Source organism: Phaenicophaeus curvirostris, chromosome 9, assembly GCF_032191515.1.
Source record: "Phaenicophaeus curvirostris isolate KB17595 chromosome 9, BPBGC_Pcur_1.0, whole genome shotgun sequence".
NCBI classification, from domain to species: Eukaryota; Metazoa; Chordata; class Aves; order Cuculiformes; family Cuculidae; genus Phaenicophaeus; species Phaenicophaeus curvirostris.
The window spans coordinates 14317791-14334487 of NC_091400.1; the positions used below are offsets into that span (position 1 = coordinate 14317791).

The window sequence follows — 16697 nt, forward strand, 5'->3', positions numbered from 1 at the left end:
CCTAAGTTGCAAATTATTAAGCAGCAATCCTGTTACCCACAGATATAAGAATCTGGCCCCACAATCTTTTGAGATACTGTCCTAACTGTGTGCCTGAAATTTAAACCTCAGCTCTCCTATACACAAATCCTGTACTGAGGAACCGTTTGTGTTCCTATTCTAAATATAGGGGAAAGACCAAAGCAGCATCAACCTGAAATCAAGGGCAAAAACTTCTACAGGAAGGTTAAGACTGTACATAGACCAAATACAGGGCTCTTAAAATTATTTCACCCCATGGCCTGTAATATTTTGGGTAATAAATACCACTTTTGCATATGAAGAGAACAGGATGATGCTTTGGATAAAGATTATGTCTACAGCGGAAAGACAGGAAAAGAAATAAAAAGGGGTTGAGATAAGTTCTGAAATATATATTAGGGTTTAAGTTTGGTTTGTACTCACCCAGAAGAGATGTTTAAGATAGCTATACAAGGGCAGTGAGAATAACCTTGGACTTAAGGTAGGTAAGAAAGCCTAAATTTGGGGTAAGAGCTAGGATGCAGGTCAACAATGTCAGATAATATATCCTGAAGTATCATTATCAAAGGGGCCACTGGACTAGATTCAGCCCAGGCCATTAGCTTCCATTTATTATGGTTAACGCAACAACCACCAGGTTGGGATAATTTTAAGGTTATGAGAAAACAGACCTCACTTGGCTGTATTTTAGACTAAGTCTGGACATGAGAAAATTGATTCAGCACTGATGCAAGTCTGAAACACGTGTTTGGATTTTGTCTAATAGAAATATTTTTTCAATATTAATGGACAGGTTAGATCTTTGGGGTTCAGAGTTCAGTACAGTTATGAGTTGAATTCAATAGGATCCCGTGGCCTATGTCTAAAAGGACTATTGAGGTAGCAGTTCTGGGCATGCAGACAATTTTAGGGTAGCAGGGGTAAGGATTACCAGGATTATTTCTCCACATTGCCAAATGGGTTTATGGCCAATTAATTCCTGTGCAAATAAAGAAACTTTCCTGTTTGTACAAGTGTGTTAGGTGTGGGGAGGCAACAGCTGTGTTTGGTCTAACAGTGTCTGACAGACTGGAGTCAGACTCGACTCTGGAGAAGCCACCTGGCTTTGTGGCCACACAAGCAATATTTTCCCTCTGCAGAACATTCAGCTCAGCTTTTGCACCTCTTTGCTATTTAATCTAAATAAACCTTTTCTTCATCCTGTAAAGTGACACTATCAGGTCCCAAATTAAATATAGTTCTTGGACAAATTAGTGCATCCATGTTGTTAAGTGCTTTATACTGAATGCAAGCAGGTAAAGAAAGTGCCTTCCATTCATTTGCTGAAAGAAATATTTGATTAGAAAAGGCAGAATATTTTCCATTAAACAGAACCAAAATGTTTCTTTGTGACTGAAAGTGTTCATTCAACCAAAAATGAAACTCCTTGTATCAATTATCCAAAAATATCCATACTCAATTTAGACTGAACAATACATTTCATTCGTTGTGAAGACAGGCAACATAAAGCAATTTCACAATATTTACTTTCCTAAATACTTATTTTTGAATTTAGGGTTATTTATATTTTATAATATCATTTTAAAATGAAAAGTAAAACAAAAAAATAAAAATCTTTTCCAGATTTTTCTGTAACAAAGCTCTGGTTTCTCTGCTCAGCAGAATCTGGCATTACGTAGTCAGAATCCACTAAAAAGAAATTACTCTATTCTCAAAAAGTTGATTAAAAGACAAGTCAACGTAGAAGTCCCTGTCTTAATTAAACATCTTGGAGGTAATGCTGCTGAATTTAGCAGAATTACAGCACTGTTGGAAAAACATTAGATGCAATGATGATAGACACATCTAAGTTTTGTAGACACTGATTCCTAAATGGGTAGGTGCAGCATGAACCTCACTACAGCCAGTTCCATACATTATATGTTAGATCTCTGGCTTTTCTTAGATTTTCATAACAGCACTGAACAGTGAGGTGAGGTGTGATTATCAGGGGGGTGGGGGTGTTAAACATATGTTACTGTTTAAAGAAGCTGCAACCATTTCTTTAATTATTATCTCGATTTTTTTAATAGTCATGTTTTGGTGTATCAATACTAGGCATAATGGGATATACTTACATATTACACCAAATATATCTAGGTGTAGCTATCTTGAAAAATTAACTTCAGTCCTGTCAGTCTGATCTCAGTGCCAGGGGAGGTCATAGAGTAGATCATCTTGAGGGCTGTCACACAGCACACACAGGACAATCACATAAACACACAGGTTCATGAAAGGTAGAACCTGCCAAACTAACCTCATCTCTTGCTATGACAAGGTTATTTCCCTTAGCGGATGAAGGACTTAGGCACTGTTTCTCACAGTATTCTGCTTGAGAAACTGGCTACCAAAGGCCTGGACAGGCATAGCCCCTACTGGGTAAAAAGCTGTCTGGATGGCTGGACCAAAAGAAAGGTGGTTAATGAAGTTAAATTCAGCTGGAGGCCAGTCACATGTGGTGTTCCCCAGGGCTCAGTGTTAGGTCCTATTCTGTTCAATATCTTTACCAATAATCTGGATGAAGGGATTGAACGTACCCTTAGTAAGTCTGTGGCCAACACTAAGCTGGGGGTAAGAGTTTATCTTCTTGAGGGTAGAGAGGCTCTACAGAGGGATCTGGACTGGCTGGATCAATGGGTTGTGACCAACAATATGACGTTCAACAAGGCCAAGTGCCAGGTCCTGCACTTGGGACACAATAACCTAGTGCAATTCAACAGGCTTGAGGAAGAGTGGCTGGAAAGCTGCCTGGTCGAGAAGAGCTTAAGGTTGTTAGTTGACAGTGGCTGAACATGAGCTAGCAGTGTGCCCAGCTAGCCAAGAAGGTCAATGCCATCCTGGCCTGTATCAGAAACAGTATGGCCAGCAGAACCAGGGAAGTCATCCTTCTCCTGTACTCAGCACTGGTGAGGACACACCTCAAATACTGTATTCCGTTCTGAGCCCTTCACTTATAAGGACATAAAGGCACTGGAGCATATCCAGAGAAGAGTAACGAAGCTAGTGAAGGGGTTGGAGAACAAGCCCTATGAGGAGCAGCTGAGGGAACTGGGGTTGTTCAGCCTTAAGAAGAGGAGACTGAGGGGAGACATTATCATTGTCTACAACCACCTGAAAGGAGGTTGTAGCACGATGAATGTTGGTCTCTTCTCCAGTGTAAGAAGTAGTAGGACAAGAGGAAAGGGCCTTAAGGGGAGGTAGAGATAAGATATCAGGAAAAAAATTCTTCACTGAAAGGGTTATCAGGTACTGGAACAGGCTGCCCAGGAAAGTGATTGAGTCACCATCTCTGGAGTTATTTAAAAGACAGGTGGACGAGGTGCTCAAGAACATAGTTTAGTAGTGGACAGGTATGGTTGGTCAAAAGTAACTTCCAACCAAACAATTCTATGATTCTATGATTTAAATTCAAGCTCTCACCAGAAATACATGGCAGATATGACCCATTTACCTTCATCAATTTCCATGCAGCTGAATTATGGCAAATTTTCAAACACTGCAAATTTTTAATCAAAGCTGGATATTGTATGAAATACATACTTTAGATGAGTCAGTCATAGGATATACAGAAAGAATTTTCTTACATAAATCATAATTTGTTACCCAAAAGGTCACACCCTATATGACAGTTAGCCACTTAAAATCTTAATACCTATGCACTTATAAATTTTTGTTTGAAGCCTTCATGAAAATGTCTAAGACGAGTACTGTGATTTCCACACTTAGTAGTTTCCATTTTCTTTCCTTGTTTAAGGCCATCCTCTGGATTATTTCTGCTTCAGCTAGTAAAACTGTAACTCAAACGAATGGCAAAAAAATCATGTTTCAGTAAGGATTTCATTTAAGATTTTCAGAAGTCTAAATGAGTAAGCAAGAGCTCAGTAAGAGCTGAAGAGCGGTTACCACTACTCTGCAACTGATGAAAAAAAAAAAAAAAGTGCTTTGTACCTGCATACTGGTGTGTACAAATGCATACACACATGTCACTTCAATGAACATCAAAAATATTTTGTCTGTATATCATAGGTCATATGCTCAATGTTGAAAACATTTATGATTCAGATGGTAGTACTTTATTGGACACAACAGTCCTAATCACCAGAGATTCAGGACAGCCACTTTTTCCTGTGGGATTCAGAGATTGAAGGGGTGCATTAATCTGGGGCACATTTGCTTTCTATCTAGCTATCTGTTATTGTACTAACCAGGCAAGAATATTACACCATAATAGCCTACAAAATGGCTGTACAAGTTCTGTGTTTTTCAAGGCATGACAATTAAGTTCCAGTCTTATTACTCATATGACTCTTATGTTCACTGCAGAAAGGTACTATCCCTATTTGTTTAATTTCTTTATTCATGGGATTTGTTCTAGATGTAAATGGAACTAATTTATTTCTGGAATTAATTTTTTTCTGGAACTAATTCATACTTTGTAATTGAAGGTTGCAAAACATAAGATAGAAATTAATCAAGCAAAAGACTTTTTTTTTAAAATCAGATTCCAGGACTGGATCTAAAAATATTTTACCCAACAAATATCTGAACAGCAAATAGAAATGGAGGAAGTATTGTTCAGTGAATGATTTGGATCAATTACTTCAATACAAAGGGATGATGTTCCTACCTGAGGACAATTCTGTGCTAAGAACCGCTCAGCTAAGTTCCTACATTTTTGTGATCACTGGTTGTGGTGGGAAAGGGAAGAAATGTCAAATACTGAAATAGTTCACCTGCAAAAGGAGTTTGAACTACCACCCTGGACTGAGAACACACTCCCTGTTTCCCCTAAACAAACTCACTGACAAGAAAAAACATTTCCCTTTTAAAGTGTAGTATTACTCTACTAATGTCTTCCACACAGAATTTGCCAGGATAAACTAACAGTCAACTATTATGTTAAGTTCCTTTAATACCAAGTGTCAGTTAAAATAAAAGTACAATCCTATATCTTGTCATTAATCTGCATTGGTTTTTTATCCACAGATCTCAAAACAAGCCAATGAGCTGCCAGCTATCTGACAGATGCAATGCCTCCTGTGTGAATCTATCCTGTGAGCTAGATTCCTATCTCAGTTACAGCAGTAACAATAGAAGATCTCTTAGTAAACAACATCAACATAAAAATGCATGAACTATCTATGGTAAAATTACTGTTAGAAATTTTGTTTGTTGCATAAATATGAGAAAGAAAATGAAACGGTAATTTCGTATGTGTAAATATTCCCAACTTTACACTTACTAAACTAAACATTTAGACAAATAAAGGAAGAAACTGTCACACTCCTTTCCAAGTAACCAAAAAACCCACTCCATTTTATAAAATTAATTACAATGGTTCTGGTTCAGTAAGGCATTTACTATTTGATTTTATATATACATAGAGTGACATCTTTATTTTGAGCCTAAGACCTGACTAAGTCTTCTTTTAGGAAATTGATTTTCATTGCCAGAAAGAGTTGAAGAGATTACCTACATTCAGCTGCCTTGCATTAAAGCTCAAGCTTTCTCTCTGTTTCTGAGCTCCAACGATTCAATGTAGTTGTTAAGTACTCCCTCTTATGGTCTGTTACAAATCGGCATTATAATAGTCCGTTTCTCTTGATTAAATGTTAGCATCTCATATATGCACCATATGTTTATAATATCAGAGTTAATCTAGGCCTATAGCATTGCAGCTCGTCTTAGAAACTGTTTCATTGAATAAATCTGTGATGATTGATACTTGCAACTGCAGATTGTCTGCAACTGCAGATAACTGTTCACTGTTTTGCTTTGAAAAGTGTTTTTTATCGCCACCATTAATTTTCAGAATAAATATATTGAACAAATCTATAGGAAAATAATTGTTTAAATCGGGGTTGGCTGACTAATGTCTTTCTCTTATTGGGATTTACTCTGGACTGTAAATACATCTTATGCATTGTTGGCAAAATATTTGCTACTGTGTTATTTGAATTTGCATGTTAATCCTGTAAGAAACCAACATAGCATGGCAAAATATAGTATCATTTAAAAGGTAGTCAATACATTTTCCTGAAGTAGAAAAAACTGTTCCGTGTGTGTACGTGGCCACTGCCACTTTCACTCTGCTGCATGAAAAGAGTATATTTGATGAGAATAATTTCCACTTCTGAGTTTACTACTCTTTCTTCTAATCAGTAGATTTCAAAATACTCACTTCATAATGCGCAGAATATTCAACTTCATTATGCAATTTTTTTAGAAGACAGTGTTACTAGCTACACATTATATGAGATCAGCTAACTAAAAGCTGTTCACTATAAAATGCTTTTCACTATTCAAAAAGTCTTCTGCCATTCCCATTTTCACCCTAGTTCTGAAAGAAAACATACAGGGTATTTCACCCACTATAACCAACTGTAACATCTTATTCCTCAGTGCAATTTGCGCTAGTATACATTCCTTGTTCTACTATGTCCTCATCATGTTTCAGGCAGGAGATGGGGGAAAAAAAATAGTGTTCATACCCCTATCTGAAATGTTATTGAAATGGTGAAATGCATAGTTACCATCAATCCCCTTTGCTTCTTTTTAGCTCCAGCTCATCTTGTCAAAATGTGCTGAAAAACTCTCATTAACGGCGATATGATTCCACCACCTTTGTGCTGTCAGTCCAGCAAAGTGCTCTGCTCTCTTGCAAAGTCTTCAGAATTCAGTAGGTAACTTCAAAGAAAGGCAAGCGCTAACTTCTCCCAGAAGATCCTGTAGTGTTAAGGATTAAGATCCTCTCTGGAAATAGATAGCACTTCATTTGATTCAAGTTGTTCTCCCTGAATTTTAACCGAATAGTTCTAGGGTCATTTTGATAAAAGTAATTTGCTGAAAGGCACCCTTTCTGCTAGCGCTTTTATCTTTGCTTACTCCATTTATAAAAATGAGTGGGTTTTTCTGAGATGGATTTGCAGTTTATATCTCTAAATAAAATAATCAGATTAACAACATTCTGCAGTGCATTTTGTGAGAGTGAATGGAAAAAAAATATTTAGAACTTTTATTAGACCACCCAGTGTGCAAACAGCCCAATGGATACAATCCATTGGGAAACTGGGCAAACACATACTGAGATGTCCTCATCAAAAATTAAGCATCAACACTGACATACCCATAAAACATTTGATAAATAATTTCCAGTACTATATTAATCTCTTCTGGGACCATAAGAGAAAATCTGAAGATCCATTTCCTACAAGCACATTAAAGGATGCACAAGAATTGAACAGTGCGGGGTTAGCTCCATTCAAGAAGTGAATTGATTTGGAACTTGATTCTGCTTTCCAAGTTTCCAAACAAAACGATACCTACAAACCAAATTCTTCTATTAAGTAAAAATTTTACAACTAGGTCTTAAAGAAAGTGGCTAGCTTCTAAAGACAGGAGAGTTATTCCTGTCAAATTTTCTCCTAAATTCTTCTACTGTTATGAAGCTAACAGATATCACTGAGAAATTTTACATGAAATGCTACATTCCAATTTTGCTCTCTCTGAGATTGATTGTATTTGGACAGAGTCTACTTTTGTAGGATGGATGCTCTGGAATTCTTTACGCAATTGCATGGAAATGCTTCTATCAGTCACTAAAACTTGAGTTAATAATATTGTAAAAGTATTTTCTTACTAGTTATAAAGTAGTATAGGCAAGGATGCTTGTGTTAGAGGATTAAATGCCGTAAATACAAAGGCTCTGTGTTTCAGACACATTGTGGAAATATAAAAAATGGCTTTTCCATCACCTAATTGTTGAGATGCTTCTAATCTTTGAGGAGGAGAACAACTCCTTGCTCCCAGAGGCAATTTGCAATCTGGAGGCAGACCAGTTGAAAGAGACCCAGAAAAAAGGGGAAGCAGAAAGACAGTCCATGTAAATATATTGCCTCACACCAAACAGAGGGATCTCTTTTTTTTTTTTTTTAGTCAGCTTTCAATCAGCAGCTGGCTGGAAGCCAGTCTTTCTGACAGCCAGCAAAAATTGGCCACCACATGCCTCCCAGGATGCTTCTTACCCTCTCAGAGATTCATAACCACACTTGTGCAGGAGCAATGCATTTCAGCCTACATTTGTTTCAAAGAGCCTCTTAACAAGCAAGTATCTGGGCTCTCAAATTTGCTGGCATAGAGGTAATAACTTACTGGAGACTAATCTAAGAACACCTCCACAAAAATATTTAATTTGTCCAGGACTTGCTCTCCTGCTGTTCTGCTCTTACAGAGAACGTTGACTCACAGAGTTTCACATGCTGCGAGTGAGACAGCAAGAGGTAGGAGAGCTGACCGAAATTCATCTCTTGTGAGAATAAGAAGAAAAATGAAAAAAAAAATAGTATTTATAGTATCATAAACTTCCTGAGTTCAGTCCATCCTAAGCAGAACCTCTATTGACTCCCTGTCTATGCAAACTAGTTTTCAGCACTTAGGTCTTGCAATATCTTGATTTTGCATTGCTTGAACCTGCATTTATTTATCAAGCCTTGCTAGATAAAATTATGGGGAAAAAAAATCAGTAAGACCCCTAGTAAGGAAAGTAACGAGTTAATGAGTGTGGCTTTCCAGATGTAATCTCAAAGCAATTTTGTAGCTATTGGTCTTCACAAGTTAAAGAGCTTTAAAACCAGAAACAAATAAATGACTCTAGAAGCTAATGTAAGCAGTCTGCCAACTGGCAGTAGAAATCCAAAAGCTAGGCTGGCAGGGTAAGCAGCATCAATGGCATCATCTCTGTGATGAGATAGGGACACTGGATCAGAGTGCCTCCAGCCCGTGCTGCGATAGACTTAACTCTCAATGATAAAATAATTTCCATGCCTGTAAATCAAACTAAACTAAGGCCAGCCACCTAAGTCAACAGGAAAGGGTAGGGATGTATGACAGTTAACAGCAACTTCACAATGAGACCAAATAAGCTGTAATCAGTTTTAAGCTATGAGCCATTCCTTTTCATTTTGCTGATACAGGTAAATCAGGGCCACTGTATACTCTCATAGCTCTTGCAGTTACATATGCCAGTCACATATACAGCACATTAAGTGCTTTGGTTATGAACTGGGGAATAGTTGACAAAGAGGTAAGAATTGTCAGAGAGTTCAGTTACCTGCTGTAGTCTGCCAATAACGGTGAGATGGAAAATTGCAAACAGAAATAATAGATCATTCTATGCAAAGTGGAAACAACATGGCAAACGAGGCACGGGATGTTACGCAGAATTTGTAGGCTGCAGAGGACTAAAGTCATCACTGCTTGTTTGATTTGAAACTTCTGACCTCAGAGAGTAATCATATCATAGTCAAATCTCACTGTTCTGAAGGTCAGTGGTAAGGTTTTTATCAGCCTGACATTTATTTTGGCCTTTTTTTTTTTTGCTTAAGTTCTCATTTCTTTTCTTTTTAATAACAAAGGAATGGGGACATGAAGGTTGTGCATGAACAACTCCAACTGACTTTTCATAAAATACTTGAATCAAAATAGACTTCAATTTATCAGGAATGTAGGTAACATTATCAAAGTCTCATTTACATCATATATCCAAATCAACTTTTGAAAACAAGCATGGAATTGTAAGGTAGGGTTGCTTTTGTGGTATGCTTAAAAATATAAAACAAGCAGAGGAAAAATTATACTAGAGCACAAAATTTTTACGTATTTATTCCTTCTCAACTCATGCGTATTACGGTTTACTTTTCTAGAAGTGAACTTTCACTAGTTATAGAGAAGAGAATTTCTAGTGAAGTCAAGCATTAACCACTGAAGGAAAACAGGAAGATTCTATTTCCACTACTGTTCAGTATATTATCTTGCAAAGCCCAATAATAGTGCATGGGAAATCAAAAACAAGGGAAAATCTGACTAAAGCCATAATTGAGGTAACCAGTGTCTGCCTGAATAGGAGCTCATCCTCCTTTACATTATCAGATAAAACAGTAGTGTTCTTAAATACATCTAAATTATATAAGTCAATTATACAAGACACTGAAGAAGGCATTTTTTAACAAAAGTCTTGTATATGAAGTTTAGCCAGCGTATTTATTTCCCATGTTTCTTCAAAGTATGTTCATCCTTTGAGATATATCATTCCTATGCCAATGGGATCACAAGGAAACATGATATAATAACGTTAGACCAGGCAGACAGAATGTCAGCAGTGTCAGACTGGCAAATATATCACTTAACCAGATATCAAGAGGGAAAATCTGAAGGTCAAAAATACAATATTTATACCACCAGTGGATGGATGCATACAGAACTCCTCATATCTAGATTCTTAAAAAAGCTTATCAGAGGAATGTTTACAACATACAAGAGGAGCTGTTACTGCAGTTTTCTCTGTTAAGTTGCAACATGCATGGATATTGAGCCTAGCACTCCCTAGTATATTCCCTAGAAACTGTCACTGAACATTCCTTCCATACCTTTCTTGTTATCTTAAGATCATATTACTTAGATCTAGTTTCACTTAGTACTGTGCTTATAGAGAGGTTCAACAGCATTGCCATCACCTAAATAAGCAAAAGCAAATAAAAAAAATAGCTCAAACGAAAGGTTATGAAATTTTGACATAATTACCTAAATAATGAACAAAAACATAATATGTATTGAAATATCTCTTTGAGATTTCCCCAAATACTGCAGTCTGAATCAAAAAAACACTCAAACCTATAGATCTCTCAGCTGTTAAGGTCTTTCTTATATATTGAGATTTTATCATATTCCTTCTCTGCTGACCGTCAAATAAACTCTGCTCGTAAAATTTTATCTATGTCAGCAAGCTGAGGACACAAGACATGTAAAAGCTCTATTTATGAGTCCAAAAACCTTGCCAAACATTCTTTATTTATATAGCTTGTCTCCTTCTCACCTCCTTTCTCATTTTCTTGTACCTTTTCACTTCTACACTCACTCTCTTTGTCAATCTCTTCAGTTTCTCTATGCAGTATCTGAGGCGCCCCCTTCCCCTTTAGAATTTCTGCCTTTCTTCTGTCTTCATTTAACAGTCTCAAATTCATTTTTCCAACTTATTTTTCAGTGCTGTGTTTGCTGGAAGTAAGGAGGAGCTCTACTGATTTTTGATCCAAACAACACCTGGATGTTGGCCAGATTAAACATGTGTGTTCTGCTCCAATCCACTCAATTTTTCTCATCCACAAAAGCAAACAACATGCTTCCCTAAACTCTCTGGGCTCCCCAAAATTATCACTGTTTCCTTCTATATTTTTTTTTTTTTAGTTTTTGCCAGCTAATGTCTATACTTGGTTGGGATAAAGTTAGTTTTCTTCTCAGCAGCTGCTGGTTTTAGATTCAGTATGAGAAGTATGCTGATAATGCATTAATAGTTTTAGTTGTTGCTACAAAATCAAGGGATATTCACTTCCCCATGTTTTGCTAGTTTACAGGTGTAGAGCTAGGACAGTTAACCCAAACTTGCCAATGGAGTATTCCATACCATGTCATCATGCCTAGTATAAAAATGGGAATTTAGCTAGTGGGTAGATACATGATGCAGATTCCACATTCTCTGTTCTGCTTGTTGCTGTGTTCACTGAAATTACTGATCATCAAGTGGGCTAATCATCAAGTGGTGAGCAGTTGTATTTTAATATATTCTTTTATACATATTGTTATTATTATTATATTTTTTTATTGTTCTATTAAACCTGTATTTACCTCAGCCCATGAACCTTCCTTTTTTTCCAAGTCTCATCTCCATCCTGCAGGGTGGAGAGTAGCGAAAGAGTGACTGTGTACTGTTTAGCTGCCAGCTCAAGGTGAAACTACAACACACTTCCTCTCTAGATGACAATAAGAAATAAGTACCCTGTCCAAACAACTCTGTACCTGTTCTCAGACCTGCCCATACAGCAATTGACTGCAGTTTCCCTCAGACCTTCTGCTGTCCTACAGAAAAGTCCTAGAATTTGCAGCATCCTGTTCCCCCACCAGTTATTTTCCCTATCCAGATTTATCACAATTGTTGTAGGTAAATAGAACTAAAGCTATGAAATTTAGCAATGTACCTGGTACATATTTTTGGAAGATTTCTGCATGTCAGTAGCACAGAAATACTACATCATAATGCTGTACTATAATACTATGCTATACTACTATACTATATAGCATACATACACTATATTTACACTATATACTACATACACTATAATACTGATACTATAACAGCAGTACACTGATGCTTTGCTATTGTTTCAATGCTTCTTTCCAAGTTTCCCAGCTTAGGAAGACCATGGGAGAAATGCCATCCTTACTTTGAACCTGTAGGAAGAAATACCTCTCCAAAACAGAGGCAATTCAGTTTTCCATTATGTACTTTTACATTCCTTGTTAACAATGCATCCTAACGACAAATACTTCAATTATAACTCCAAGAACTGTAGACACTGATTTTTTTTTTTCTGGTTCAAGCCTCTATCAATTCAGTAAATTGGAATGATACTAGTTCGCTGTGGAAATCAAAATAGCTGCTGCTTGGCAGCTAGATGTACTGAAATATCAAAGGCTGTTCCAAAGTTTACAAGCACTGTAAGGAGTACAGTGGAAGTGAGGGACAAGTGGGGAATGGAGACATACCTCTGTCTGTACCTCCAAGAAATGAGTGGCAGCCATAATATTTGAATTAAATGCACATCTCTGTGCATTTTTTTTTAAACTAAGCCCTCTTTTGGAAGCCATACTGAGGCAGATTTCTTAGAAACATCATCTGGAATTGTCTCTAACTACAGTTAGCTGGAGTTGGTCAAGTTAACTGCAATGACAGAACTCTGGACATGGGAAGGAACAGATGCAGCAGAAAACCCCCATCACACTGGTTCTCAATACTATCTTCACAGCAGTCTCCAACACCGACAGAGTCAACCTTTTGTTGAGATCTCCCACTGTAAAATACCATGAAATGATGCATTAGTATGCCCACTGGGAGCTGAAATACTAATTTAACATTTTGCCATTTATCTCATATCAAAAGTCAAGTGCATGGTACAAGACTTTCTACACGTATCAATGTACAAGCCTCAAAGAAATCAATAGTGTTTAACTAAGAATTCATTACGCTAAGAAAATCCATCAAAAGAACATATACAAAATATTTAAAATAAGCATCAGTCACAGCTTTTCAAATTCAAGCCACCTAGGAATTTTATGTAAATTATAAGAAAATACACAGAAATAATACTGGCATTCTGATTTGAAATTTACTCATTAGATTTTAATGCATGTAAGTGCTGCCAGACATAATTCTGTTAATACACATTTTCCTATATTTTTATCAGAATAGTCAATACACAGATTAATTTCAAAGGATAGTTTCTATAAAGAAAAAACAAAATGTTAAGTGCAAACCACACAATCCAGCATATGAATATAGAGGAAGAGACAGCAACTTCTGCCAAGGTGTTCAAAAGAATAAAAATCAAAAAAAAGTGGCCCGGTTAAACTGCAAGTACTCACAAAGGATATCACAATCAAGCATTACAGCATCAATTCCAGACTTCAAAAAAATCAAAGAGAATTTCTGATGAACAATCTCATTTCTGTAGCTGTTTGGGGTTTTATTACTGTTATATATTATTGTACTGGTTAAAAACACGGGGTTTTAAAATGTAAAGAAAACCAAGTGCAAAATTCAGTTTACAAAGAAATACACGTGAGAATAAGTAAATTTTTAATGCATGGTTAGGTGTGGGGAAAGCCTCTTTGGAATAATGCCTGCATCTGTTGCTATATTCAGAGAGAAGATCAAACTTTCAAAAGGCATATAAAAAGATTTTAAAAGGCAGAATGATAACACAAAGAGCAACTGTCCTTAAGACAATGGGTTTTATGCCATGTATCCAGCCTCTGTGACAAAACAAGCAAACAAAAAACCTTAGCGTTTAGCTATAATTAAAATTCAGCTGCAGGAATGGGTTGGAGAACAAGTGAAATAAAGAAAGAGGTCATATTTATGCAGTAAATTGTGTATAGTGAAAGGGATTTAGAGGTGACAGGTTTCAAATCACTGTGCAGATACAGTCTCCTTGATACAACACCGGTGTTAATATTTCTTGCAAGTTTTTCTGGTCTGGGGCTTGGTTTTTCATGTTTTCTGTTCTCTTCCATTTAAGGCTTCCTTGGCTCTGGGTCTTTTGAGATCATGAGAAGGAAATGCATTTTACAGTTACTGTTTAAGGTTACAGACAGAGAGAGACTTCAATTAAATAATTCACATAAAGGGTATTCATTCCTTACCGTGAAGAGTTAATTATTTTTCAGTAACATAACCTAGATGCCAGGATCCTCCAATAACTCACGTTGACTGCTAAGATTATTGCTCAAAGAAGTTCTACAGATTATTGCTCCATATAACAAGTTTTAAAAAAAAATCATAAAAATAATGAATACATCATGCAGTTAGTAGAATTGGAAGGGGGAAAAAAAAAACAAACACCAAAACCAGAAGAATACACATCTACAAAACTCACATGCTCATTTTATAACTGAAAGCTTTCTTAAGATTTGAGCTATCATTGATATATTAAGGTTTGCTATGGTAAGCTACAGAACTAACCCCTATCACAGGAATAAGGATTGGGGGAAAGATCAGGGCAGAAATTAAGGAGATTTGCAAAGATCCACAAAGTATTCAGGCAGAGTTCCCTTTGGCCTCTGAAAAACTCCAAGACTTATCTAAATCATAAAAAATAAACCATGTCGGTCCCAAAGGGAACCCAAGACCCTTGAACTCCATTTTCATGCCTCATATAATTGGCAGGCATAGTAGGAAAAAAATATTCAACTATAACTCAAAAAGCAATAGTACATGTTGCCACTGAAAGAGCATGTGTTATCATATGGAACTAGTTATAGCTTCTAAGCCCCAATTCTCTTGGAAAAACAGGAAAGTTGTTGTTCAGTCTGCCATGTTCTGAGATAAGTTCATAATAACTTTTGTAATGGGGCAACCTAACATTACAGTTTTATTACTATAAGAATATGTGTCAGTTGTAGGCAATACAGCATTGCTGTAGAAAAAAAATAATTTTTAATAGTTTCTTGTTGCATGAGTTTTAGAATTTCATCAAGAACTTCCAAACAACAAATGCTGAAAACTAAAAAGCAATTTAAAGATAAAGGCACATGACAGAATGCAATTAAGCTAAGCAGTCCTAAGGTCACAATTGCTTTCTGGAGAAACATTTTTGTAAGAAACTCCTTCTCTTAGTACTTACATGTTGCATTGCTGGAAAAGCTTGTGACACTTCCCTCACCCACAGATTCATCCAAAGTCCAGTCAGGTCACTGTGGTTCCTGAAATATTATTAAGAGAAAAACAGAGGGAATTACAAGTCCACACTTCAGTGGAAAAAAAGAGAATAAATAACAAATACGAGAGAAAATGGAAATGTTTAATTAGTCATCACAGAAAAGATTGTGACCAGATGCTTAATTTTGATAACAGCCATAGCAGGATCAGAATATTTCTTACTGATATTAAGATGGATTAGAAATTTAAAGAATGGTATAATCAAATTCTCAATAAAGATTATGTAAAGAACTAGCCAAAGCTTTTCCTTGAACTCTTGAATGCTAAGAATTCAGAAAATAATGTGGGTCAGTAAAATGACAGTAGCCAAAGTAGGGCAAACATGCATCCTTAAACATGAGTGAGGAAGAATAGAGAACTACAGAACAGTCAGCCCAACTTTAATTATGAGAAATATACCAAAGAAAATATTGGGTCTCAATATACTTATAAATCGTTTTTTTAATATCACAGTAAAAACTGACTTGCCAGAAAAACTGTGTCAAAACAGTCTCATTTCCTTCCTTGATGATAGCTACTAAGTAGATAAGGGGTCCAAAGTACATTTTATCACTAAGGCTATGGTGTAGTTACATACAAAAAACATCACATGCAAACTAGAGAAATCTGATGAAATTACCATATATTGTAAGTGCTCATCTGACTCACTTCAAGAAGATATCTGTGAATCACTTGGAAACTCAGTGGGTATTTCTACCAGAGTCCCATAGGAATTTGTTACAGCCTTAACTGCATTCAGTATTTTATTAACGACATGGATGTTGAATAACCAGCACACATCTAAAGCATATCTGGATATTGCTGAGACAGAAGCAGTTATCACAGGATAAATAACAGCATGCTGGGACCAGTTTGGCCACCTTGTTTTTCAAGTAAGACGGAGCCAAATTGAAGAGAGTGCTGAGAATAAAAAGACTAAACAAGACAATCATACTTATGAAGAAATGTTAGAGAAACAGGGTTTGCTTCCGCAGGAGAGGGAGAGAAGGTCCAGGTCCAAACCATCTGGTGCTTAGACAGCAATTATCCTTACCAATGTGCACTTTCACTTGTACCCCCCCAGCATACAATTATTAGAGTTCTTCCTTCTGCTGTGCCACCCAAGGACATGGTGAACCTGATGCTACCCCGAGAACTCACAGTAAGAAAATGGGGTTACAAAATCTATTTTTGAGACTGAGTCAATTTGTTCTAGTTGTATTTGATCCTGCCTCTCTGTGAAAGCCATACGCAGATCTCCTGAGGTCACTTCAAGACCCTATAATGTCCCCTGACTCTGTTATTTTTATTTCCTGATAAACAAAAATAAGGC

At 36.6% G+C, this 16697-nt stretch overlaps 1 protein-coding gene across 3 annotated transcripts in view; it reads right to left on the reverse strand.

Annotated features, from left to right (window-relative positions):
* DNTT (DNA nucleotidylexotransferase) overlaps positions 1-16697 on the reverse strand; it is a 154878-nt gene that overhangs the window by 89991 nt on the left and 48190 nt on the right. Inside the window, exons 1-2 of one of the 3 annotated variants that reach the window (XM_069863869.1) lie at positions 15291-15342; positions 6594-6786 (exon numbers count right to left, since the gene is read on the reverse strand). The exons of 1 other annotated variant lie outside the window; for it this stretch is intronic. In XM_069863869.1, the coding sequence (XP_069719970.1) occupies positions 6594-6596 (3 nt within the window). In that variant the 5' untranslated portion in view covers positions 6597-6786; positions 15291-15342. Of the gene's footprint in view, positions 1-6593; positions 6787-15290; positions 15343-16697 lie in introns of those variants that run through there. One more of the 3 variants, XM_069863868.1, reaches the window with a different exon arrangement.